The following is a 27,700-nucleotide window of genomic DNA, read 5'->3' as shown; positions in this document are numbered from 1 at the left end:
TGAGGTGGGGTGGCTGAGTGATGGTGTCACTTGAGGCTCTGCCCTAATGCTCGTGTTTTCCTGCTAGGAGGATGAGTCCGCAGGCCCATATTTCAGCAATGCCCCTCAGTTCGCCCGCTCTCCGAAGGAGATGCTCCACAGCCCGTTAGTTTTTGAGAAAGTAGGAGCGGGCCTGCACTCAGCGCTGAAAACCCACCCTCGAGCTGAGCTCCATAAACTCATCAGCCCAGTGCAGTGCCTGAACCACGTATGGAAACTTCATCACCCCAAGGACTTCATGCCCCAGCCAGACCTACTGCACTCTTCCCCCTGCAAGAGACTGCCCCGGCCCTTCCCCTTCTCCCCACTTCTCGTTCAGAAGTCCAGACCCTTGGGGACCTTCTTGCTGGGTAACTTGGCCCGTGTAGATAGCCAACGCCACTTGTCTGGCCCGGGCCTGGAGACTCCCTGCTCGAAGCATGGCACCTCAGAGAAGCTTTCCGTGGAGGAATATCTGGTGCATGCTCTGAAAGGGAGTGTGAGTATGGGCGAGCCCAGGAACCTAACCAGCCTTGCCAAGACCTGGCAGGGAGGAGGGGCAGGTTGCCGGGACACAGTCCCTGAGACAGAAGAGAATGAAGGCGTCCTGCTCACTGAGGTAAGCCACCAGGAACACTCCTGGAACAGGTGGGGACAGCTGCTTAGAGCTAGAACAAGAATCCCCTCCAGACAAGATTGGGCTTGGAACTAGAAGGGATAGGAGCCTTAGATAATCTGAAAGAGCTTTTCTTTTTTTTTTTTAAATGAAGAAGCATTTATTAGTTGTTTACTATGTGCAGGACACTGTACTGAAGGGACACATCAAAAGAAATACAGTCACTGCCCTCAAAGACCTTACATTCATTTTAATAATGTTTTTTAAATTGTCAAACATTTTTCCCCCTTCTTTTTTCTCTCAAAAAAAAATGTAACAAATAAGCTTATGGCCAATATTCAGTTATAATGATTGATCCTTAAAGTGATCACCACTCAAAAGTCTGAAGGATCATTTTCTAGGCTCCTGTTGTTGAAAAAAAATATGTTCCTGAATTAAAACGAATTGCCTCAACTAGGCTGTCAAAAATGATAACTTGGCACTTCATTCATTCAGAATTATCCATTGTTGGAGCCTGTGTCAATGCCCACCAACTCTGGTGATTAGGCCAGTTAGTCCACAGCCTCAAGAGATTTGAGCTTTTGGAGCCTCTTTCACCCCCTTCCCTTTTTCTTCACAACTACCTTACTGAAACAACTGGGCGCTCTCATTTGCAAAATTGAAAGGCTCACAGCCTCCAAAAAAAAAAAAGGGCAGTCACTTTGGGATGGAAGCAACTTGGCATTTAACTTGCTAGTCTGGGTCAGAGATATCAGGGCTGAGGGAGCACCACCAAAGATGACAGCTTAGAAACTGTTAACTACTTGAGTCCTTTGTCATACTCTAGTCAGGGCTTGGATTCCTGGCCTTTGATTCTAGTGTGTCTCTCCTTAGAAACTCAAACCAGTGGATTATGAGTACCAAGAAGAAGTTCACTGGACCAAGAGCCGAGACTGCCTGGGCAGAGGTTCCTTTGGGGAAGTGTACAGAATGGAAGACAAGCAGACAGGGTTTCAGTGTGCTGTCAAAAAGGTATGCAGGGGGCTCTTGAGGATAAGCAGGGCAGCCAGTCATGTGGGAAGTCGGGCATACGTCCAGCTGTGTTACTTCAAGGACGATCACTGAGCAGCTTTGGGTCTGGCATGTAATAGAGCCCTGCTGTTGGTCAGGCTGAGGGGGGAGCACCTGTTCTCTCATGACCCAGAGTAGGAACTGTATTTTTATTAGTATGTGTCCATGTACGTGCAAATATGTAGGGTATAGAAATACAGTGATAATCGTGCTCATGTTTGAGACTCTTCTGTACGGGGGCCACTATGAAGGCTGGAGTCAGTCAGACATGACTATGGAATGGGACACAATGCACATCTAGAGAGAATCCCCCCAGCAGGAGAAGGTGGTAATATCAAAATGAGATCAGCTAGAAGGAAAAGAAAGATTCTAGAATTTTGCAGCTGAAAGGGACTTTAGCAAAATATCTAGTCTGGCATTCTTTTTTTGCGGGGCAATGAGGGTTAAGTGACTTGCCTTGGGTCACACAGCTAGTTAGTGTCTGATACCGGATTTGAACTCAGGTCCTCCTGAATCCAGGGCCGGTGCTCTATCCACTGTGCCACCTAGCCGCCCCAGTGTGACATTCTCATTTTAAAAATGAGTGGAACATTGTGACTGAGTGGAAAGATCCCAACTCTGGAGTCAGAAGACCTGGGTTCAAATTCTGCCTGTAGCTTATATGACTAACCTCCTTAGGCCTTGGTAACTATTTCAGTCCAATGAAGGGGTTGGACAAGGTGACCTCTGAGGCCCCTTCTGGCTGTAGAGTGATGGTCATTAGGAATTGAAGAGCAGAAGAGTGAAGTACCTTTTCTAAGGTGAACAGATGGTGTCAAAGCCAGTCCTGGAACACTGAAGCATCTTCGTTATTTCTACCCCAACATTTAAGGTTTTTTCCCAAGGAGGGTGGGGGAATGGATACAGACATGATTTCATCTGTGTAGGGAACTCCTGGCAAGGTCAAGCCTTGCTAGCCTCGGTGGACATTACTCACCATCCCACACTCTATGGTCCAGGAAAACTGCGCCTCACTCACAAATCTCATTTCTGGTCTCTATCCCTCTGCCCTGGCTGTCCCCCAGGCCTGGAATTCACTCTCTCCTTCCTGCTACCTCATAAGAGTCCCTCTCTGCCTTGAAGATGCCACTCAGGCATTCTCTTCTGCATGAAGCCTTCCCCAGTCCCCCCAAATGTTGGTGCCCTCCCTCCCCAACAGCCCTGCATTTAATTGCTCTGTGTGTGTGTGTGTATTTATTAACCATCTTTACACTGTATATATTTTTGCATATACAAGCTGTCTCCCACGTTACAATATGAGCCCATTCTATGTACCTGTATCCCCAGAACTTAAGGCAATACTTGGCACATGATAGTCACTTATTAAATACTTGTTCATTAATTGATATCTGCAGATAGATAATTATTCTTCAGCTTAGAGGCTTATCAGGTTGCCTGGGGCACTCAAGAGGTCAAATGACTTGCTAGCATGTGAAGGTAGGGCTTACCCTGAGGTCTTTCACCAGGCCCAGTCTCTGACCCCTAGGGCACAATGGTATTTCCCCATGTTGAAGTTCCTGGAGTGCTGTGCTATAGTAAAGAATAAATGGGATTTTTTTCTTACCTCCCTGTAGTTAACCAGAACCCAGATTTCCTGCCTCCCCATCCAGGGCTTTGTCTCTGATACATTATTATGAGGCTGGGCAGAAAAGGCTATAGCAGGAGCCTAAGCATAAACCGGAGACCTCCTTAGCCCTGCTGCTGTTGAGCCAACCTTGCTTTTGCCCACCTTGTCCTTACCTTACCCTCCTGATTCATCTGCCCCCTTCTGCCTTCTTGCACACCATTCATGTGGGCTGGGCACTCCCCGGCTCCTCTTCTTAACCTGTCTTCTTGGTGGCAGCAGCTGAGAGATTTGGAGGCAAAAGTTAGAACAGGCTAATGTCTCTTCTTTGATGCAAGGTGAAATGAACTTAAAAATGAATCCATCTTAGATTCAAAGACTAAGTTGACAGACATAGAACAAAAAAAGGATCTAATAACTGGTGCTGAGTGCTATGTTTGGGGCCAGTAAATAATAGAAGGCATCATATGGTTTTTAACATGTGGTGGCCATGACATTAGCCGTATAGTTCTAAAATCTAGACTGAATGTGGGTTCTATTGGGCCAGTCCCAGCCCTGGAGTTTGGTGAGAGGGGACTGAGGTATCATGTCATACTCACAGCTTGTTAGAGCTGGGAAGGACCTTGGTGATCATCTAAGCAGCAGAAATATCTTTTCAGAGCCCTCTCCCCCAGCTTCCATCTCCAGGCAGTGTATTTGGGAGTGAGCAGTACTGTTGGAGAAGTGACAGCAATCCTACTGTGTACCTTGCCTCCCTCCCCTAGGCTAGATTTTAATCTAACCCTCTCTTTTTACAGGAAACTCACCACACTGTTAACCAAACCTGCAAAAACACTACATAAATCTAATAACTTAGCACCTCCCTCAACAAGAGAAGTAGACAGTCTAAGCCAGCATTGGTCATCATCTTCCTCTGAGAGGCCAGGGCCAAATGCCTGACCTTCTCCGCTTAAGTTTGCCACTCTGTCATAAAAAAAAAAAAACACTTAGCCATAGGGGCAGCTAGGTGGCATAGTGGATGGAGCACTGGCCCTGGAGTCAGGAGGACCTGAGTTCAAATCCAGCCTCAGACACTTAACACTACTAGCTGTGTGACCCTGGGCAAGTCACTTAACCCCAATTGCCTCACAAAAACAAAAAATTAAATTAAATTAAATTAAAAAAAAAAACACTTCGCCATTCCACCCAGAAGGGGGATGGGAAGTTTAAAGTTTGTAAAGTATGTTGAAAATGAACACTTGAGTGCTGAGTGATGCTACCACTGGATTTCTCGGCCATTTTCATACTCCAGTTCAGAATCCTGGTGAACAAGAATGCCAGCAGAGTAGAGAAATAGGGACTCTATATCCTCCCCCAAAGACAATACAAATGCATCAAAGCAGACATTCAGACTTCCCAGAATCTGCTGAAGACAACCTGGGCTGTCTGATCTCTGTGCTTCAAAGCTTAATTCAATTCTGTTCTCCATAAGTAGCTGGCAGAATGATTGGCTGGACACCTGTCCTGTTCTTGGAGCAGGACAGAAGAGGAGGCTGCCCTACTAGGGTTTAGGAACGAGGAATGAGACGTCGTGTTTTCCTTATCCCCAAGAGCCCTCAAGAAATCCCGGGGCATGAATCTGGGAGGATGAGGGTCAAGGTAGCACATTAAGGGTGTCAGAAAAACCAGCAAAATTAAGCTTCCTGGTTCCATGCGAGGAACTCAGAAGTACAGATGCCACATGCTGGTGCCAGCACTTGCTGCTTCTCCTTCTGCAGCTTCAGAGTCACCAGTGCTGAACTCACTCACCAGTATTGAAAATTCCTGCAACAGTGCTCAGAACAACCTAGGGGGTCAAAGGACCTTTTTAGGTTTGCCACAGATTTGTAAAGGGCAGCTAGGTGGCACAGTGGAGAAAGTGCTGGGCCTGTGCTTAGGAAGACCTGAGTTCAAATTGACCTCAGATACTCACTAGCTGTGTGACCCTGGGCAAGTCACTTAACCTTGCATGAGTCAGTTTCTTCATCTGTAAAATGAGCCGGAAAAGGAAATGGCAAATCACTAGCATCTTTGCAAAAAAAAAAACAAAAAACCTAAAATGGGTCATGAAGAGTCAGAGTCAGACACAACTAAAAGACAACAAACAAATTTGTAATGGTCAGATCTTACCTAACTCATGTCATCCTGCCATAGGCTCAGTGTTAGTCTCTTAAGAGCAGAGAATGTCTCTAACTTGCCTTGTCTGATGCCCAGCTCAGCCCCATGCATTTATAAACACTCAGATCTCCAGTAAATCTGAAACATTGCATGGGAAGTTATGTCATACCAACAAATCTTGAAATATTAAAAACACCTTTCAAGCTTGCAATTTTTTTTGAGGCAATTGGGGTTAAGTGACTTGCCCAGGGTCACACAGCTAGTAAGTGTCAAGTGTCTGAGGCCAGATTTGAACTCAGGTCCTTCTGACTCCAGGGCCGGTGCTCTATCCACTGTGCCACCTAGCTGCCCCCAAGCTTGCATTTTTCATAGTGATGGAGAGACAATCATCCTATTGCCAGTTAGTTAAGGATTTTAGAGGTGGGAAGACAGAAGTTTGTTTTTTTTTAATTTTAGCAAGTTTTTAAACCTTTTTACTAAGCCCTCCACTACACTTTATAACTAGAAAAGCTAATTTTCCACGGAGAGACAACACATCCAAAGTTTCCCATGCAATAAAAGCTTGTATTATGCTAGATTAGCTGTTCCAAAAACATTACCCTGCTCTCTGAAATCATTAAGAAAACCCATGTGAGCCTGTTGTAGTTTGGGGGGGGGGGGAAGAGTGCTGATACACTGGCGCCCTCTGCTGGGCTCGAACAGCGCTTTATTCTGAAATCATCAAGTACTAGGTGGATCAGCTAGGTGGTGCAGTGGATAAAGCACTAGCCCTGGATTCAGGAGGACCTGAGTTCAAATTTGGCCTGAAACACTTGACACTTACTAGCTGTGTGACCCTGGGCAAGTTACTTAACTCTCATTGCCCCGCAAAAAAAAAAAAAAAAAAAAAAAAAAAAACTAGAGCAGGGGGTTGATTGGACAGGAGAAAAAAGGTGTGCTGAGCATTTCAGAGCTTGGGTCTGTGATCTTGTAGGCTCTTTTTAATAAAAGTCCGAAGTACAAGTAACCGAGGAAATCTGACCAGTAGTCTGAATGGAGAACCCAGGTTTTGTAGTAAGAGGAGACAGACCCAAATGCTAGTAGGCTGCAAGCTGATTCTATAGGAGCTGCGCATGACTTTAGGTGAATCCTTATAACCACCCCTACTGCCTCTCCTCCCCACCACCCCAGGATGAAAAGGGACCATATTTTGTTTTTCCCAAGTAGGTCTGCTCACTGCTTAACAAAATGCCAAGAGACTGGATGTTGAAAATAAAGACAACAAAATATTGTTATCCAGTGTCAAGATATCGTGGTTAATAGTGAACTGTGTACTACAAATACCGATTGCCAGTTTGGGGAGAAAGTCAGTAAAATAAAAATGTACCTAACAATAAAGCCCTGACTGGCAGGGAGTCGTGGATAACCCATAAAATATTCTATGTTCTTGCAGTGCCTCAGGGTTATCATCATAAACAATTAGCATTGTACCAGAATGGGACAGAAATGTCTTGTTTTGAAAGGATGCCAAATAAGCCACCTCTTGTTGCCCATGCTGAAAGCGTGAAGTTACCAACTGACTTTGATCTCCCCCTTCTGGTCCCTTTCAGGTGCATGTCGGAGTTTTTCGTGCAGAGGAGTTAACGGCATGTGCTGGACTGACATCACCCAACTTTGTCCCTTTGTATGGCGCTGTGAAGGAAGGTCCTTGGGTCAACATCTTCATGGAGCTGATGGAAGGTAAGAAATGATGGCTGAGGCACTTCCTCCTCCAATACAATACCTCTCTCTTTGCCTCTAGGAGGTGAGGATTTCTCTCAGCTCCCCAAGTTCTGGGTTATGTTGTCTCTCCCTGATGTCTGGTAGTCATTGCTTTGATTAGCTCCTGATCACTGCTGCTCTACTTAGGCACTCTTCTTGACCAGCAGCTAAGGCCTTAATTCATTGGGGGAGGGCCTTGGAAAATAGTATTATTCTTGTACATCACAATCTAAAGACTAGAACTGTTGTTGTTTTTCCCTCTTAGGTGGCTCCCTGGGTCAGCTGATAAAACAGAAGGGCTGCCTCCCAGAAGACCGAGCCCTTTATTACTTGGGGCAAGCCTTGGAAGGGCTGGAATATCTCCATACACGAAGGATTCTGCACGGAGATGTGAAAGGTGAAAGTCACAGTGCTGTCATCCTGGCCCAGGGTCGGCTGTGTTCACAGGACCTTTGGGCAGTAGTTCCTAGACTCCATCTTACTGGACAATTAGTCTTCCTATTCTTTGCTTCCTTCCCAGTCATCCTTTAGTCCAGAGGTTCTTAACCTAGGGTCTGTGAACTTGTTTTATTTTTTTATTGTTTTGATAACTATTTCAGTTTAGTTTGTTTCCTTTGTAATCCTGTGTATTTTATTTGATGCATTTAAACACATTATTCTGAGAAAAAATCCACAGGTTTCATTAGACTGTCAAAGGGACCCATGACAAATCAATCAGTTAGTATTTATTAAGCACCTACTATGTACCAGGCAATGTGCTAAGTGTTGCCTGCCTTTAAGGAGCTTACTGGGGTAGATGATATGCAAACAAATATATACAAAGCATGTTATATACAGAATGAATAAGAAGTAATTAACAGAGGGAAGGTTCTAGAATTAATGACCCCCAAAAGGTTAAAAAACTATTCTCCAGTCAAAGGAAAAATGTGCTTTCAGTACTCTTGGGGACATAATAGCCCAGCTGGAGAAGTACCAAGTAATTTGTAGTAAGCGGTATTGTTGGAGAACTGATAATAGTCATCCTAACATCTACAATCCCAGAACTAGATTTGGGAGTGCTCAAAATGTACTTTACAAAATGGAGTTCTGGACACAAAGCTACCCAGAGGGCATCTTGGGCACCGTTTTTCCCTTACTTCCCTGCAGGCCAACCTTGCTCCTGTACTAGAGAGCCGGAAAGCAGCCCAGAGTGAAATGAATGACAGTTACAAAGCTTTGGAAGGGAAGTTTACAGAGCTTGAGTCCAATTCCAACCTGAGCTGTAACTCTCTCCCTTTTATGAGTAATGAAATTAGAGACATCCACAGCTGTTCTGAGTTAGCCAGAACATGGACTCATTAAGGACCAGATCAGGCTGAGTTGGGGGTGGCTTGTGAAGCAGCATCACTTCCCTCCCTGATCCTCATCTTCTTCCTCTGGGCTTCAACAGCTGACAATGTTCTCTTATCTGATGATGGCAGCCGGGCGCTCCTCTGCGACTTTGGCCATTCTACCCACTTGCAACCTGATGGCTTGGGAAAGTCCTTTCTTACAGGTAAGGTCTGTCTCCCAGATTCAGAATCTATCAGGGTTCTTGGATTAACCCCACTTTTGTGACCACTAGTTAATCAAGAGGCCAACAGTGTCAAGAAAATTACAGTTTTGGACTGACATCTCTCTGTTCACTCAGTCCCTGGATTTTAAAATGTGTTGATTTTGACCAAAGCAAAAACAAATTGTTAGCCATATCTGATCCTTTCTTATTAAGAAAGTCATATTGGGGGCAGCTAGGTGGCCCAGTGGATAAAGTACCAGCCCTGGATTCAGGAGGACCTGAGTTCAAATGTGGCCTCAGACACTTGACACTTACTAGCTGTGTGACCCTGGGCAAGTCATTGCCCCACGAAAAAAAAGAGAGAGGGAGGGTGGGAGAAAGAGGAAGGAAGGAAGAGGGGGGGAAGAAAGAAAGAAAGAAGGAAGGAAGGAAGGAAAGAAAGAAGGAAGGAAGGAAGGAAGGAAGGAAAGAAAGAAAGAAAGAAAGAAAGAAAGAAAGAAAGAAAGAAAGAAAGAAAGAAAGAAAGAAAGAAAGAAAGAAAGAAAGAAAGAAAGAAAGAAAGAAAGAGAAAGAAAATCATGTTGGGGATTCTAAGTATGAATTAATTTTCATTGTCTGAGTCCCACAGAAACCCACAATTTTAAAAATCACATTAGAGATGAAGCTTAGTACAGAGATCAAGGCCTGTTATAGATACAGTTTCACCAATCCCTAAAGCAGATGTGTGTATTTTCACCCATTTGGTACATCAACTATGAATTTCATTTGGAAGATTTGTATCTTTAAAGTGTCTTTACAAAGTGATTTTGGAGGAAGTCATGGGGGATCAGTAGGTGGTTATTCCCCTGCCTCCTGCTTGCTAGAGTGCCAAGAAATGTGTTTACCCTTGTCTTTCTAGGGGACTACATCCCTGGCACAGAAACCCACATGGCTCCAGAGGTTGTGATGGGAAAACGCTGCGACTCAAAAGTTGACATCTGGAGCAGCTGTTGCATGATGTTGCACATGCTCAATGGGTGTCACCCTTGGACCCAGTACTATAGTCGGCCCCTCTGTCTCAAGGTGAGTAACGACAGTATATCCAGGAGCTGCCTGCATGGGTCAGGGATTCCCCACCACCACCACAGCCATGTATTCTGATGGTCTCAAGGCTGAAAAACAGCCAGCCTCCTGCTGCTGCCCGATCCTTGCTATTTTGACCTAACATGGTTTTCCTTTTTGGTAGAGAGTGCCTACCTAGGCCAAGCCATTGCTTGTACCTTCAAGATCTCAGGCTAGAGCCTAATTTTTACTCCAAAACAGAGTATTTAGTAGGAAGAGAAAATGGAACATAGAGGGTTTAGTTCCTCAAGGCAAAGCCCACCCACTTTTCTTTCTGAATCTCACAGATTGCCAACGAGCCACCGCCTGTAAGGGAAATTCCCCCCTCTTGCACTCCTCTCACTGCTCAGGCCATCCAGGAGGGATTGGAGAAGGAACCTGTCCACAGGGCATCTGCCGCAGAACTAAGGAGAAAGATCTGTCTGGCACTGCAGCTTGGTAAGGAACTTGATGCTTCTTCTCCAGCTGGGCTATTATGTCCCCAAGCCAGGGGACCTCTAAGATCCATTTGACAAAACAGCCAGGATTCCCACACTGTGCTGTTGAGCTGTTGACCTAGGCCAGAGATAGAGTGGCCTCTGGACCCAGCCCTCCCTGGGGGAGCACTAACTGGGTGTAGGGGAGCTTTGGGAGCAAGGGAACACTATAACTGGGTCTCTGGATTGCTTCCATTGCAGGGAGATTTTTGTCCCCAGTCCCTGGTTTCAGAATCTTTTCTTTGCTGTTAACCAAGGCCTATTCTGTTCTGCAGCTTCTTAAGCATGTAGTTACCGATATTAAAAGTAGAATAAAAGAAATGGGGGCAGCTAGGTGGCGCAGTGGATGGAGCACCAGACCTGGATTCAGGAGTACCTGAGTTCAAATCCGGCCTCAGACACTTAACACTTACTAGCTGTGTGACCCTGGGCAAGTCACTTAACCCCTATTGCCCTGCAAAACAAACAAACAAACAAAAAAGGTTTAAAAAAAAAAAGAAAAAGAAATGGACTGTGATCACTACCAGACAGATATGTGTCTCTGAAGCCTCCCCCAAATTCTGGAAATTATCCCCTTTTGCTTCCCCATGAGCCTTTCTCTCCCTCTGCTGAATCAGTCTTTTTACATCAGGACCCATAGAAAAGTAGATGTGGTGCAGACAGCATCTGTCCTCTCTAAGATATTTCACCTACTTATCCTTTGTGTTTCATAGTGGGAGGCTTGAAAAGTCCTTGGAGAGGACAGTATAAGGAACCGAGACGGTTGCCTTCAAACAAAGAGAATAGCCTCGAAACACTGGAATCCTTGTCTTTGTCAAGCGGGCCCATCCTTGAGGCTCCAGGGCCTGGGCTGGCCATTGAGGCAGCGGGTTCAACCACCAAACTTCAGCCACCTTTACCACCGGAGCCACCTGAGCGGAATAAGCCATTGCCTCTGAGGCTGAGCCAGGAGGAGTCTGGGACCTGGGAGCCTCTGCCCCTTTCTTCCCTAGGCCACATCCCTGCCAAAACCTACAGTTCAGGAGAGCGAAAAGCAGCCTCTTCAGATGAGGAACTCCAGCAACTTGAGATAGGTAATACAATTCTCTTGAGACAGTCCAGCCCTGGTCACTGAGAGGATCTGGTTCTGTAGTGACCTCTTCTTCCTCCTTAGGATGTTTTGTGGCTTCTCTTCTCAGCACTCTCCAGGGGGACTCCCTCCTTTGCCTTGACCCTCTCTGCCCTCTGTACCAGAGTCCTTCCCAGGGTGGGGGAGCCAGCCCACCGCTGGTGCTTTATACCTTGTCCTGCTTTTTCTTGCAGAATTATTTCTGAACAGCCTGTCTCAGCCATACTCCCTAGAAGAGCAGGAGCAAATGCTCTCGTGTCTCAGCATTGACAGTCTCTCCCTATCTGATGCTGGTGAGAAGGTAAAGAACTCATTTCCCGAGGACAGCTCTGGGGGTATGAGCCCTTCCCTGGCCCCAAGGATGACAACAGGCCACAGTTTCCATTTTCTCGGCTGCAGGGTTGTTGACTTGTTTCTGTGCATTGCTTTGCATGTAGCGGGTGCTCATTATGCACACCATCTGTATCTCCACAGGATGGGTTCATATTGGAGAACTAGGTTGGTTGATACTTTTAGGGGCTGGTAAATGGCCTGTGTGGGAGTAGAGGGAAAAGCAAGCCGGTTCCCTTGCCCCAGTTTGGGCTACCTCTTTTCATTTACTAATCAGAGAATAGCATCTCATAAGGAGGCAGTTTTAAGGGAAAAGGCAGTCCAGCTTCTACTGATAAAGAACTGGGCCTGAATAACCCCAGGAGATGGCAGAATTAATTGGCTTATTGGCCCTCATTCAAATGGTTTGCTTTCCCTTTATGTCATGCCCTTCATGAGCCCCTGCTCAAATCCCTGAAGGTGGTAAGAGTGTCAACCTGCACCAGTGATCCTTTTTGGAATTGTAACTGTTTCTCTGCCCATTTTAGGAGGAGGGTGGCACCTTTCCCCAAAATGTGAGCGACAGGAAATTGGCTTCAGCCCTGGGTTGGAATGGCAAGGCAGGGAGATGAGCAAGCTGACTTTATCTTCTTTTGATTTCAGAACCTGTCCAAGGTGTCTCAGAGCTTACGAGAGAACTTCAGCTCTGGAATCCACTCATGGAACAGTCAGGCGGATGGGCAGAGTTTCAGCTGGAACAACCTACTGGGAAGAAGCAGACACCCAGATATGCCCAGCTATTTCAATGGTAGGATCAGTCAGCCACCCCGCTCAAGCTTCCCTGGCCCTACCACTGTACAACAGCACTCAGTCCTCACAAGAACATTGAGTTGTTCGTTTTCTCCTGTCCCGTTAGCTCACCCTTCCCAGGAGGGATTTTCAGAACTTGGCTCACCTATTCAGTAAGTAGGGTCCTGGCTGGAAGCCCTTCTCCATCTATGGCTTTTTCCAGCAAAGCAGTGGGCAAATCTGTCCTCACCGTTGTCTGAATTCTGGGTTTTTGAGGGTATTGGAAGGCTTCTATCCAGCTGAGATAAGCAGACCACGTCTTCCACCCCAGAAGGAACCAAAAAGGAGAAAATGATGAGTTCATTTTCTCAGCCAAATAGGAAAAGGAGAAAACAGGTCCCTCGGGACGTGTCAACCCAGAACTTAATAACTCCTCTGTGGCTGCCATAATCCAGGACACCCTGTGGTTGTGCCTTGGCCCTGGAATCCTCAGTGTGATGATGCCAAACCACAGGGGAGGAGAGGAAGGACAGAAGAAATGGCCTCCTTTTGAAACTTGGCTCACAAGCCCAGTTTTGTGGCTTTGCAAAGAGACTCAGAAACTCCCATCAGCACATAAAAAATTTCCCCAGCCCTTCCCAGTTACCAGTGCCATATTGATGATGCATTGGATAGTACAGGATATCAATGGTCAAATGAGGCTCCAATGCAATGCGTTGTATTTTTTGGGGGGTGGGACAGTGAGGGTTAAGTGACTTGCCCAGGGTCACACAGCTAGTGTCAAGTGTCTGAGGTCAAATTTGAACTCAGGTCCTCCTGAATCCAGGGCCGGAGCTCTATCCACTGCTCCTAGCTGCCCCTAGTTGTATTTTTAAAATCTTAATTACCCACAGCCTGAGTACTAGCCTCTTTTAACATCCATACTAACCTGCCTCAAAATTGGAATGTTTTTCTGTGTCTGTAACACCCTAAAAGCCAGTTGCAGCCCTTCTCATTTGAGAGCCAAGAATCAGCAGAAAACTTCTGGGGGGGGAAAGGTCACATAACTCTAGGCAGAGCCTCTTCAGTTTTCTTCCATGGCAAAGGGTAAACTCCCTCTTTCCTTCAGAGGACGGGAAGCCCATAGGTGACTACAGAGTAGCCTGGAAAGAAGGCTCGAACCCTATTATACCCCCACATACACTTTCCCCCAACCTTAAGGAACCCAAGTCTTGAGACACTCCCTGCTTATGGTCACATGTCTTTCAGGTGTGAAAATCCAAATCCAGTCCCTAAATGGTGAGCACCTGCATATACGAGAGTTCCACAGAGCCAAGGTGGGAGACATTGCAACAGGCATTAGCAGCCAGGTAAGATGGCAGATACCACCTCAGGGAGTAGGGCCATAAACAAAAAGAAGCAGGAGCCCCACAAAGTAATGGGCCTTATTTGTGGCATTGCTGAGGCCTGCTTTTGCCAGCTGCCCCTGGCCAGGGGATGGAACAAATGCTTCCTGAGTTTAAAAATGGCAAGAGACATGCCAGACTTCTTGTAAGAAAAAACTTTGCTTCCCAAGAGATTTTGACTCTTCGTGGTGGCGTTAAGAGCCTGGCTAGCTCTCACTACTACTGAGTGCTCCTTCTGAGCCTGCTCTGTCCTCCACTCTGACTTCCAGATCCCTGCCTCTGCATTCAGCCTGGTGACCAAGGATGGGCAGCCTGTACACTATGACATGGAGGTACCTGATTCAGGCATCGACCTGCAGTGCACCCTGGCTCCCGACTGCAGCTTCGGTTGGAGCTGGAGAGTCAAGCATGGGCAACTGGAGAATAGGCTCTAGCGTCCCTCCCTTCTAGCCCCAGAGCTTGGGGTTGAAGTCCCCAGTCAGCTTTGAAGGTCCTGGAATAAGTACCAGCTTTTGATTCTACCCGAAGAGGACAGGTGGCCTTGGCTTTCTCCAAGGGACGTGGTAGTAGGGATGAAAGCTGGAAACCAGAAAGCTGGGACTTGGAAACTTCTGATGGTCCACCCAGCAATCCACCAGTGCGGTGGAGAAATGTGTGGTCATCTTCCCTTGAGTTCTGACTAAACGAACTGGTATGGGCCTTGCTGTGTGTGGAGGAGGAAGACATTTCAAATCTTTCTTCCTAGGAATAGAAAGGAGTTCCCTCTCTTGGCAGAGAAAAGATGGTGTGGCATGTTTTGCAGCAGTGAATCACCATACAGCAAATAGGGAGAGATCAGCTTTAAATCTGGAGTTGAAGGGAAATGTGGGCCAGCTACTTTGTCCTGCTTTCCTCCCAGCAGATAGGTGTGAACAGGATGGTTTTCTGGAAGGTGCTCACCTGTTTCCACTTACAGGAACTGGTGAGGAGAATGGGGTGCTGCCTGAAGTTAATGAGGAGGCTGAGGTATTCTGGGGTTGCTCCGCTCCGGCCAGGCTGCATTCCACCTCCTTCACCTTAGGGCCTTGCAGTGAGACCCAGTCTTCTCTGGCTCTCTTCCTCCTATTGAAAAGGAGAGACTTTCAAAGGAAAAAAAAAACCCTAAAGGCATAAATAACTATTCCATTAGTAGAATTCTCTTCTCCATTTTTTGGGGGGTAGGTGTGGTTATGTATCTTATAAGATATTTGTGTGACAGTCTCAGTAGAACCAAGCTTGTCTGAACGCCACAGCACCTAATGTGTTTTCTGCACCATCAGCATCCAGTAAAGAGCCTATTTAGTGAACTTCTCTTTCTCACTGACCTTCCATCTTGGAAGCCAGGCAAAATGGAGCTCCTGGGCAGAGCATGTGTGAGAGGCCCTTTGCTGTCCCAGGTGGAGGAGTCAGCATTAGGCAGTTTCTGAGTTCCCTTCATGCACAGCTGGATTGGGACTGGGGATGGGGAGAGAACCAAGTTCTCTGCCCAGCTCTGCCAGTGCCCTCTTAGACGAGTCCTAACCGCTCTAGTTTCCTCATGTAAAAACGGTTGCAGGCATCCCTCCTTTCTAAGGTTGGGGTGACGCTGCCGTGAGGCAGTAGATATGAAAGCACTTTGCAGATTTAAGTGTCCCCCAAGTGCCAGCTCTTATTGGTTGTAGCTGCCAGGTCTGGCCAGTGCAGAGCTGCAGCCCCTTGAGGCCATTCACGTGTAGAGTCTCCAAATCAACAGGGATCCAGTGGGGCAAGTCAGGGCACTCAGGCGCCTTTGCCCGCTTAGGCCCGACCGGCTGAGTCCACCTCCCTGCCAAGCACTGACAGCAGCACTTGGGGTCCTCGTGCAGCCTCTTCTCAAAGCACTTTGGCAGCATTGCTGCCCCCTTTGATGGCAAGTCTGTTTCCTCGTGTCCTCCGCCTTTTATTTGTACACTTCAGACAACAATTATAAAGCCCTAAGCACAGAACAATTACCCCCCCCCCCATCTCCCGAGAGAGGAGCTGAAAGGACTTTAGCCTTCTGTCAGGAGCAGAGCAAGGCCTAAGCATTGACCTCCTGGATCCTGCCCCCTTCCCATCCTGGCTCCTGTCCCCTCGCCATGTAGCATTAAGCCAACTGTGAACTGTTTACCTTTCGGAGGAGGGACAATCAGGATGTGACACCACCAGCCCCAGAGCTAATCTGGGCTGAGAATCTCCTCCCCCGGCCTCTTCCCTCACCCAAGGCTGTGGGGCTTTCATTCTACAGATGGGTTCCCCAAGATCCCTTCCAGCTCTGAATCTGTGATCCAGATGTATGAAGGACATTAAGGTGGTAGTTGGGGGGCAGGCAGGGGGTGGGCAGGGACACCTTGTCCAGTAGCTCCGAGTGCAGCCCCTTCTAGTCCAGCCCACAGCTGCCCGGCCAAGGACTCGGCCTCGTTACTGCCCGGCTTGCACCACCAGCAATCAGTATCTACAAATATGAACTGAAGTGTGTGTATGGCTTTTCAGAGTTGGATTGTAAATTACCTTTTAGGAAAAAAATAATAAAGTTTGAAATAGTGATTATTTTCATAAATAAGTGAGTGTCTCCTCTTCTTTGACTGTACGTGAGGCCTGGTGCTCCTCTTGGCAACTGATACGAAACCTCCTTTGACCTCTGGGTGGAGTCATTCTAGACTATTCCCTGATGCAAGGGGTGTTTTCAGTCTTTAGGTTCTATCCCCCCCCCCCTTCTAAGGCAGAGTCTAGAGCTCCATGCACACATACCAAGCCAGGTACCCCACCCAGTATCAGGGAAGTCCCTGGACACCATCCAAACCAGTCCAGGAGAAGAGAGAGCTGATATGGGACCAACACACCTAGTGGCCTAATGACTGGCCCTCCCAACCAACTGAGCCCAGTCCTGAGCATCCAGGACTAAGAAAGTCTGAAAGAGACAGTAGCCAGAGTGGATAAGGGAGAACACACCTCCAAACACAAATTTCCCACCTCTGCAGCCACCCACCAGAGGAAAGCTGGCAGAGGGAGCCCAGAGTTATTGGATATGCAGTACATCTTAAGGCTGGGAGGACCCAGGTGGGCAGTCAGGAGAGTGCCTGAAACCATTGAACTATGGCTTTCTGGAGGACCTGCGATCTCTTGGTTACCTTGGGTCAAAGGATGATGTACTTGAGCTAAGTCTGAGCCCCTTAAAACACCAAGTACATGAATGAGGATCCTGCCCCCAGGCTCCTGGATTTACCCAGTCTTGGGAAGAGGGTCACTGAAGGCAGAGGGCCAGACTTGGAGTCAGGAAGACTCTCTGAGACCCTAGCTGTGTGACAGTGAGCGACGTGTAAAGATACTTGGGTAGCTCTGTAATTGTGTGTTTGCTCCTTCCTTCTAATGTGTCTTCTAAGAGCCACTGAGTGCACCATTTGGGGGCCCTGGAGTTGGGGGTGGAACTGTATCAAACCCTTTCTTTGCCCTTGAAATGACTCCCTTAGGAACTGTAACAGCTGGGTACACTGGGCCCCTGCAGTGTTCGTTTAGCTAAGCCCTACATAAGTGGGAAGTCTGTACACAGACACAGAGAGAGAGAGCAAGAGAGAGCGAGCGAGCGAGAGAGAGACAGAGACAGACAGACAGACAGACAGACAGAGACAGAGAGAGAAAGAGACAGGAGAGACAGAAACAGAGAGACAGAGGGAGACAGAGACAGACAGAAAGAGACAAAGACAGACAGAGACAGAGAGAGAGACAGAGACAGACAGAGGAGAGACAGAGACAGAGACAGACAGAGACAGAGAGGAGAGAGACAAAGGAGAAAGACAGAGGAGAGACAGAGACCGAGAGACCCCATGTTTCCTGGCCACAGACTGAAGCTTGACCGATGCATGACCGGGGGGCAGAAACAGAGATGATACAGTGCAGCAGCCCTCCCACAGCCCTATGGAAACAAGTGTGGGAGAATCAGGAGGGCTGCCTATGAATAAGGCTAGCTAGCATGGGGTATAGCAGCCTTGCCAAAGACTTACTCACTCAGTGCCAGAGAAAAGTCAGACAAGGGACAAGGTAAGGTGGAGGATGTTTCCATATGCAAAAATGGGAAGAGAGGAATTAAAAGAGCTTGTGCATGATGTTATTTATGTGTACCCAGCAAGAACAGTATTTATATAGCTAAGATTCACAAAGCACTTAACTGTGTACCCTTTGACACAGCCCTGGGAGAGAAGTGCTGTTATCTCCATTTTGCAGAGGAGGAAACCGAGGCTGAGGATAAATGACTTGCCTAAGGGCCCATAGGGGCAACTAAGTGGAGCAGAGTGCTAGGCCTGGAGTCAGGGAGACTCATCCTGAGTTCAAATCCAGCCTCAGCGGGGCAGCTAGGTGGCGCAATGGATAAAGCACCGGCCCTGGATTCAGGAGGGTTTGAGTTCAAATGTGGCCTCAGACAGTTGACACGTATTAGCTGTGTGACCCTGGGCAAGTCACTTAACCCTCATTGCCCCACCCAAAACAAAACAAAACAAACAAACAAAATTGATATCCAAATCCAGCCTCAGAACATTTGCTAGCTGTGTGGCCCCTGGGCAAATCATTTAACCCTGTTTGCCTCCATTTCCTCATTTGTAAAACTCCAGTATCCCTGCCAAGAAAACCCCAAATGGGGCTGTGAAGAGTCCTACACGACTGAAAACCGACTGAACAAACAAGGTGCCGGGGAATAAGTGGCAGAATCAAGACCATGTGATTTGCCCAAGGACCCAGAAGCAGGCTCCGAATCGGGCTCGTACGATACCATGTACTACACCATTTAGCTGCCCCGAAGGTACAAAAGGCTATTTCGGCTCAAACCAGGCTGAATTTCACCTTCCGCAGCCCAGGGTTAGTAGCTGTCTGTCGGGGTTGCTTTGAGATCCTAGAAGATAAAGCAGACTCTGGGGGCGGGCTAGTGCGTAGAGCCCAGAAGCCCAGGGAGCCGGCCTCCATCTAAGCCGTATTTCTCGTGAAAATGAGCGTGCGTCAACCTCAGGTCCCGAACGACTGAGGTTGGAATGGAGCAAGTCGAACCGGGCTGGGGGAGCCTCAGGGCGTCTTTACCTCCGTCCTTCCCTGCCCCCCCCCCCCGCGCCCCTCCATCCAAGCGTCCTCCTCCTCCAGCTGTCCTCGGACTCCCCCTTTTCTGCCCGGGATTCGCTCCCTCCATCTCGAACGGCCGCAGGAGCGTGAGGGCCGCGTCCCCTACGTCTCTCCCTTCCTTTTGCTTCTTTCCTCGGCGAGCCACAGTCACCCATGTGAGGTCACAATGAGCCGTGACGCCACAGGTGCCCCGCCGCTATCTTCATCTGGGAGGAGTGGCGGGGAGTCAAAGACCGCGCTGGAAGCGGAGGGGCAAGCTGCAGCCACCAGCCCACTCCCCAATTCGGGGCAGGCACTGGAGTCAGCATGGGGGTGACAGGTGCGAGAAAGAGGGGCGCCGAGCAAGGGCAAGGGGAGTGGGTACCAAGGGCTCTAGCCAGGGCCAGGAGGACCGCAAAGACATCCCCCAAAAACAGGGTTAGAAGTGACAGGACCATCGGGAAGGTAGAGCTGGAAAGGACCTTAGGTAGACAGTCTGCTGAATTCAGCCTTTCTCGTTTTTGTTTATCACTGTGGCACAGAGAGGTTATGTGATTTACCCGTGGTCACACAGTTATTAGTGTCCGAGATGGCATTTGAACTCAGGTCTATCCTCACTCTTAAGTCCAGATCTCTATCCACTACTCCAAGCTTCCTTTAGGAAAAGAACAAAGCAAAGAAAGAAGACCCAGGAAGAATCGCTGCCCCCAAGCCACCAGAAATGCCCTTTCCACACACCAGGGGCCCTGGGGCAACCCTTTCAGTCTCCATCTGTGCCCAATTCTGCTGCTAGTGCAGATCTTGTCCCTTCTCGCCCCGTGATGAAAGGTCAATTAGTGAAGCCAAGCCCCCTCCTCTCCCCGAGGTCTGCATTGGTCACCAAATGCCCTTTCAAAGCCCCAGGCAAATGCACCTTCATCTCCCTTACCTCCAGCTGTTGACTCTCCTAAACTCTGGAGAACCTGGTTATCTAGGAAACCGGGAAACAAATAATGCCAACCAGAAAGTTAGTGGTCAGAAATTAGGGGTCATTTCCCAAAGTGACCTCTCTTTAGTGACCTAATAGGTCAGAGCTGGCTCTATATGGGGGACGGGAAAGCTTAAGTTCAATTGAGTCTTTCCTCCCACTCCAACACACACACACACACACACACACACACACACACACACACACACACACACGCTGTGTGACCCTGGACAAATTCCTTAAATTCTCTGGGTTCTAAGCAGCTCTCTAATAGTAAAGAAGACACCAACCTGCATCAACAGCATTTCCCCAATGGGCCAATGAAATCACAAGTCCATTGACTATGCCTGTGATGTTGGTGGCGATGGTGGTTGTGGGAGGTTTGCATGTTTCTCTTCACAATCTCTACTACTACCACCTCTGGTCTAGCTGGAATGATGGTTGTCTCCTTCTTCCTCCCCCTCCCCAAAATGTCTCCCACACCAAAAATCGGGCTCAGTTGCATGAAGAAACCACAGAAATCATCAGATGAGTCCCCTTTTCCCTCCTCACCCAAAGATTGGGACACTGAAGGCATGTGACAATATTTCTTTTTTTTTTTTTTTGGTGGGGCAGTGAGGGTTAAGTGACTTGCCCAGGGTCACACAGCTAGTAAGTGTCAAGTGTCTGAGGCTGGATTTGAACTTAGGTCCTCCTGAATCCAAGGCCAGTGCTCTATCCACTGCACCACCTAGCTGCCCTGTGACAATATTTCTAAAGATCTAGTGACCAAGAATCCTGATGCCTGGCCGCTGGTCTCCAATATCCTATTCTCCTGGCTCACACAGTCCCAACTTTGGTCCTAGAGAGTTCCTAGGAACCAGCCCCATTGTTTACACAATATTATCTAAAATGAGGTTATTTGTAAAACGCTTAGCACGGTGCTTGGCACATACATAGTAAAGGTTTTAATAAATACTTGTTCCTTTTCCACCCAATGGCCTTAACCAACCTGACCCCTCAATCAGAGGTACTTTCATAACCCAGGATGGCCCTTCAGCCTTGTGGGAAAAATCCGGATGTCTTCCATGGCTTCATAGCTGGTCCCACGGTCTTTTGATAACTATGGAGGAGAGAAGTTTTGCAGAATTCCCCATTACCACCACCATGGGGTGGAGAGTTTCCCATATAAAAATAAAACCACAAACCTTAGGGGAAAAAAAACAACCAAAAAACAACAACAACAAAACCAACAACAAACAAACCTTAGAGGAAAGAATAATGAATTTGGCCCTCCCCTTGCTCAGCCATCATTCTTTCTCCAAGATTTGATTTTTGCCTTTGCAGATCTCAGATTTGTCTTACTGTCATTCCCCACCTCCCCACCCCCCAAATCTGGTAGAGACTATTAGACATCTTCCCAGATCAAGTAACTAAAGTTAAGGCCCTGAAACTGGGTGGTGTCAGGAGAATGAAGGGGAGAATAATAAACATGGGCTGGGAAGAAAACCTTTGGTTAGGGAAGGGAAATGGGTAGAGGAGAGGCCTGGATTGAGATAATTAAGACTTTAAAAGCCTTCCAGTGATTCCCCAGTTATTGGTAGTTTGGAGGCTACCAGGTATGGGAAAGTAAACGGGAAAGAGGGAATGAGAGAGAGAGAGAGAGAGAGAGAGAGAGAGAGAGAGAGAGAGAGAGAGAGAGAGAGAGAGAGAAAGGATTAAGAGGAGAGAGAGAGAGAGAAAGTATCCAGGTACAATTGGGAGGAAAAGATCAGGTTAGAGCAGGGAATCTTACCTATATTTTAATGTGATTAGTTTCCTTAGTAATTCTTTATATTTTGTGCGATGCATTTGAAAACATTATTCTGAGGAATCCATAGGTTTTACCAGACTGCCAAAGGAGGCCGAACTCAGAAAGGTGTTTTAAGGTTAAGAACTCCTCTAAGCCTGAGAGTGTAGCAATATGGGACCCTAAGTGGCAAAGACAGTGTAGGAGAAAGGGGATAATCAATGGAGTGGATACACCCCTTAAAGAGAGCAAGCTGAGAGAGATAGACAGAGAAGGAGAAACCAGGAATGAGAAGAAAACAGAAGATGGATTTGAGGTAAACTTTTGGTGGAGGGAGAGAGAATAGGAGATAGGATGAGATACAGAGACAGAAGCAAAGACCGACAGAGAGAAACATGACGGAGAGACCAAGAATAGGAGGAAATGCAAGATCTAAACATTTGATGGAGGGACAAAGGAGATAGAATGGAATGGGGTCAAAGAGTAGAGATTAAAAAAAAAAAAAAGATTAGAGGGGCAGCTAGGTGGCGCAGTGGATAAAGCACCGGCCCCTGGATTCAGGAGTACCTGAGTTCAAAATCCAGCCTCAGACACTTGACTCTTACTAGCTGTGTGACCCTGGGCAAGTCACTTAACCCCCATTGGCCTGGAAAAAAAAATGTTTAGAGATGAGGGACAGAGGCAGAGAGAAGAATACAGAGAGCAGGAATAGGGAAATGGGTTTGAGATAAGAGTTGGGAGTAATAGGGTTGAACTGGATGGCAGGTGGAGCCCAGGGAAAGGGTAAAAGGGAGCAGCTTTGCCCACTACTTAGAAGCATTCTGGATGGACTTCTCACATTTTTCCCATTTTTTAACTAGGTATCAATGGATTTCCTTGCTGCAGTAAAAAGTCTGTGGAGGTCATAGAGACACAGTGAGGCCCAGACCCACCCCAAACCTCTATTATTCTTCACCCCTCCACCCCAGCCCACATCACCTGTCATCCCACTGTCCCACTCCCTCCCACCAGACCTCCCCTCCCTGTTCCTTCCCACTCCTCATCCCATTGCCCACACACAACTCCAGAAACTTGAACCTGACCCACCTGGGGGAGGGGGAAAAAGAGAAGAAAAGGCCTTCCCCCTCCCCACTTCCCCAAGCCTTCTCTTCAATCCCTTCTGTAATGATCGGAAGCTTCCCAGGATACTAGGAACTCAAGGCTAGAAAGCACCATAATCCCATTTTGCTCTTACTAGGAGTATCCTGAAGGGGAAAGGGAGTGATGGGGACCAACTCCACAGCTTCCCCTTCTATGAGGAGTACAGCTGTGCTCAGCGCACATCTGCATTCACTTCAGAGGCCAAATCCCAGTACCCCACTGACTTCTCCTACAAGGAGGAACTCAAGACCAAGCCCTTTGGGGGCTACAATGCTCTTAGCCAGCAAGGGTCAGAACTCAGGAGGGCCGCAGAGGAGTTGGAGGAGGAATTGGAGGAGGAATTGGAGGAGGAGGAGGAGGAGGAGGAGAAGGAGGAGGAGAAGGAGGAATTGGAGGAGGAATTGGAGGAGGAATTGGAGGAGGAATTGGAGGAGGAATTGGAGGAGGTGGAGGAGGAGGGGGGTAACAAAGAAGAGAGTTACACAACTCGAAACCAGTCTTTGGTGGTGGCGGTGGCAGTGGCAAACTGGGGCACAAAAGCAGGGTGAGCTAAAGACTTCTCATCCTGCCTTCCATCCATCCCAAGCACACCTGCTCCCTCCCTCTTAGGCCTTCAGATGTGCAGAGGGGTCCCCAGGGGGAAGTGGGCTAGGCTAGGCTGGGCCGGGCTGGGGGGGGGGAGGAGGCAGCGGTGTCGGTCGGGTTACAGAAGCTTAAGAGGTCTCATCTCATTGCTACCTCAGAAGCTTCTCCCGGAGAAGTCAGACCCCAAAACATAAGGGAGGCTATTAAGGGTCAGTCACCTCCCCTTACCCTAACAGCTGGGGTAGGTTCCTTTCAACTCAGGAAGTCTAATCTCTCCCCAGCCTCCTGGAAGGAGGCAGAGGAACCCCCAGGAAACTTAAGAAGGAAGCCAAGAATGCCCCAATACCCACACACATACCTATGCCCCGTTACTCGTTACTCCCAGCCTCCAGCTCAGCGACCTAATTTTTTATTCTTAACAGCGATGACTTTCAGGAGGACCCTGATGGCCAGCCTGAGCCTGTGGAGGATGAGATCGAGGTAACGGAGAGTCGGTTTGTTGTTGGGGTGGGGGACCCTCTTTTCTGGGGAGATCTCTCCTGGGATGTGAGGTAATCAAAGGTAGTGTCTGTTTCCAACTTGAAAGCCAGCCTTCCAATCTTCCTCTCTCCTACTGACTGGTGGGGTCCTTGAAGAGGGTTGGCAGTCTTTCTAGACCACCGTGCCTGCCCTTTGCCCACCGAGATCTGTCGTCCCCACATGTGTGCATCATCCCTACCCCTTGGCCACCTGCCCCAACTCCTGCCATGGGCAGCATGCCAAGGAGGAGGGAACAGGAAATGCAGCAGGGCATTAGACCAGGTAGGAGTGATGGAGGGACTGGTGAGCAGCCCTGCCCTTGAGTAGGGGAAGGGAAGGAGGAGGAGGAGGCACTGTTGGCACATGTGTGTCTACATTGGGGAGGGTGGCCCATGGGCTCTTGCCCTCTGCAGCTGTTAGATGACACCCTTGAGCTGGAAGCAGAGCAGGACCTGGAGTCGGAGTCGGAGTCGGAATTGGAGTCCGAACTGGAACCAGAGCCTCAGCTGCTCCCAGAATCGGAGTCAGAACTAGAAGATGACGCCCCGGTCCCAGTCCCAGTCCCAGTCCCAGTCCCAGTCAGCGTCTTTGTTCAGACCTCCAATCTGGCATTCAACCTGGCCCCAACGACTGTGCCCCCGGGACCCAGAGTAAATGTCCAGATCCAGACAGCTGTTGGGCCAAAGGGGACATTGGAGTTAAGTATTTCCCAAGAGCCCCGAAGCCCAGAGCCCATACCGGTGAAGGATGAGCTGAAGCATACATTCAGATCGGTCTTCGTGCAGACCTCCAAGCACCTCTTCCGGATGGACAAGCTGATACAGGCATCTGACCATAGCTTCAAGCCGCCATTGGCAATAGGGCACCACCCATTCCCAATGCGAGAATGGCCTTTCCAGAAATCTTTAGGAAGAACCTCCAAGGAAAGTCTGCTCTCTGGCAACAAACTGTCCAAGATGTTCATGGAGGATGTGAGAGTCCAAACCTCTCACCCAAGCCTGGGCATTGAAGGTTTCCCACCGCAGACCCCCATTCAAGGGTTATTCCCAGAAAGATTGTCTGCGGAGATCCAATCCCTATCTTCCCGAAACTTCTCTGCTAAATTCTCAGAGCCATTGGACTTCAGACTGCTAGACTCCCGTCCGATCTCTGCCAGCCTTCCCCCAGCACTGGTTTCTAGTACTGTGGCCTCCCGCAATTCCTCTTCCACAGAGCTGATTCTAGATTCCAAAACTCTGATTTCCTGCAAGTCTTCCCCAGGGCTGAGAATAGGTTCGAGGTCACCCATGACCCAAGGGTCGACCACAGACCTTTCCATAGCAACTGATCAGCCAGTCTCACCCTTGCCCCTCCTGAAGCCACCGGAAGCAGGGGAGCCTCAGAAGTCCATCAGCCAGGAATTTGCCCTGAAGTCAGGCTATTCCCTGAACTTAACCAAGTCAGCCTCCGAAAGGGCATCCATGGAAGGGGAAGTTAACCATCTCCCGTCTCCATCTTTAGCTCCAGTGTCAGCGGGATCTTGGAAAGAGTAAGTAGAATCCTGGCTCCCACCCAGCCTTCAAGACCTCATCCGTATATATCTGTGTTCTTTTGGGGAGGAGGAGGAGGAGAAGATCTGATGAAATGTCCATTTTCTCTCACATATGAATATATATAACACTACCCCACCCCACCCCCTGGAAGGGAAAAGGGGATAGAAGATGGAAGGTCAGGTAGGGCCAAGGAAACAGGATGGTGCAACATAGAAATCACAGACACGGGGCGCGGGGCGGGACAAGGTGATGGGAGCTAGGGAACCCCTGGAACTCTACAGGAGGGCAAGAGTTCCAACTGTTCCACATATATGAGGGATGGAGGAGGAGGAAGGGTAATCATTGCCATGGAGCTCAGACCCCCACACCCCCCACCCCGCCCTGGCCCAGATGGATAGAGCCCTTCCCCTACCCCCACCCCTAGACTCTTGACTGGCTCTCGCTTGGGCCAGGGTTGACCACAATGCATACATAACCTCTAGGGTGAGGAGGGAAACAAGGTCAGGGTCATGGAGGGGGGTGTGGAATCCACGGACCAGCGCATCCTCTACCAGTGCTTCGTGGGAATAGACAGACACTGAGACAGACGGACATCCAACTCCCACAGCCTTAGAGGTAGGGGGGATGTTGACTCCCCCATTTCTCTCCCACCCATCCCACCTACCCCTCTGCCTCCAGCTAAGAGAGGCTGCCCTTCTCTCCTCTGGTGGTGGGAAGGGCCTGGGGCTGGCAATGACTCTGTCTCTCTTATGTTGCAGCTCAAGGTCAAGAACCAGAAGTGGGAACCCAATATTCCTACCTATACATTTTAAGCTGTCACCCTCACATCATATCCTACAAATGCTTAGCCAAAGATCAATAAAACCCTCCAGTGGTGGCTCTCCCCACCGGCTCCCGCTTTTTTGTCCTCAGGCTCCTGGATAAGAAGGAGCCATGAGCTCTCACTTGCTGCCCCTGCCCCTCCTCCCAGCTGCAATGTTTTTGTTTTGTTTTGTTTTTTGATTGGTCTTTTTTTTTTTTTTAGTTTTGGGGTTTTTTTAGGGAGCCCCCCTCACTTCCCTTCCCCCACCATGAGTTTCTACTAGGCCCCACCTGGCTGGCAACGTCCACCTTTCTGCTTCCATCTCTGTCTGTAGTTGCTCCCTTTGCCTCCCTCCCATACAAACCTTACCACCGGCCCTCGGCCCCAGATAACAAGGGATAAACATAGGTGGCCCCTAGGTGAGGAAGCAGAACCCTTAGGTCTAGTTTGTGGCTTTCTCTAGGGATGGTAGATGAGGAGGCTCGCTGCTGGTCTCAGTTTCCAAGTCTGTAAAAGAAAATGGTAGGAGGGGGCAGCTAGGTGGCACAGTGGATAGAGCACCAGCCCTGGAGTCAGGAGGACCCGAGTTCAAATCCGGCCTCAGACACTTAACACTTACTAGCTGTGTGACCCTGGGCAAGTCACTTAACCCCAATTGCCTCACTAAAAAACAACAACAACAAAAAAGAAATGGTAGGGATCCGTGCAGTGGACAAAACAGGCCATCCCTCCCATGGCCTGCAACATGAAACCTGCTGGGATCCTTTGAATAGAAGGGATGTCTCCTCTGGTTGGGACAATGATGGCCAAAATTGTCTGGAAGTGGCTCTTCCTGCTACTTCTCAAGGGCTTATGTTATTGATTTGTGATCTGAGGGAAAGAGGACTGGATTTAGAGTCAAAGGACCAGCACCAGTCTTTGTGGTATGACCTAGAGCAAGTCTCTGCAACCTTTCTGGCCCTCAATTTTCTCATTGGGCAAATAAGGAAATCAGATTCAGTGCTTCCAAGCAATGATCTTATGATTTATACTCTAGCATATTTCCTGAAGAGAGGCTTTAAAGTGGACACACCACTTCAGCTGAAAAGTCCTGATCTGCTTGTGGTGGGAGGGAAGGTCATCCCTATCCCCTGAGGCTGGTGTCCAGGGAACATTGCTCTTGGGGTAGAGGGTGTAGCGTGGAGGTAGGCTAGCTCTTCAGGGCCTCCTGGATTTGGGCTTTTGGATTAAAAGTCCTCAAATCCTGTCAAAATACCCACCTAGACTCAACTTCCCGGAAAACAGGGTCGTGGGACAGAGGGAGATATCAGTGCTTAGAATCCTAGGGCTGAGAGGATCAAAGGAGGGAAGGGGAAAAAGAATGAAAGGAGAAGGAAAGAGAAGAGAAGAGGGAGCCAAGAACAAAAAAGAATTCTGGGAGCT

General features: G+C 48.5%; 1 protein-coding gene across 2 annotated transcripts in view; it reads left to right on the top strand.

Annotated features, from left to right (window-relative positions):
- Positions 1–16,397, top strand: part of MAP3K14 (mitogen-activated protein kinase kinase kinase 14) — a 47,775-nt gene extending 31,378 nt beyond the window's left edge. For both annotated transcript variants that reach the window (XM_043964438.1, XM_043964437.1), the window contains exons 5-16: positions 68–637; positions 1,508–1,645; positions 7,013–7,142; positions 7,429–7,560; positions 8,593–8,697; positions 9,596–9,759; positions 10,086–10,236; positions 10,988–11,347; positions 11,577–11,683; positions 12,355–12,499; positions 13,729–13,829; positions 14,135–16,397. In XM_043964438.1, the coding sequence (XP_043820373.1) occupies positions 68–637; positions 1,508–1,645; positions 7,013–7,142; positions 7,429–7,560; positions 8,593–8,697; positions 9,596–9,759; positions 10,086–10,236; positions 10,988–11,347; positions 11,577–11,683; positions 12,355–12,499; positions 13,729–13,829; positions 14,135–14,299 (2,268 nt within the window). In that variant the 3' untranslated portion in view covers positions 14,300–16,397. The remainder of the gene's footprint in view (positions 1–67; positions 638–1,507; positions 1,646–7,012; positions 7,143–7,428; positions 7,561–8,592; positions 8,698–9,595; positions 9,760–10,085; positions 10,237–10,987; positions 11,348–11,576; positions 11,684–12,354; positions 12,500–13,728; positions 13,830–14,134) is intronic.
- The last annotated feature ends 11,303 nt before the right edge of the window (positions 16,398–27,700 follow it).

This window comes from Dromiciops gliroides, chromosome 4 (genome assembly GCF_019393635.1).
Source record: "Dromiciops gliroides isolate mDroGli1 chromosome 4, mDroGli1.pri, whole genome shotgun sequence".
Taxonomy (NCBI): domain Eukaryota; kingdom Metazoa; phylum Chordata; class Mammalia; order Microbiotheria; family Microbiotheriidae; genus Dromiciops; species Dromiciops gliroides.
This window is presented reverse-complemented; position numbering and strand designations above follow the sequence as displayed.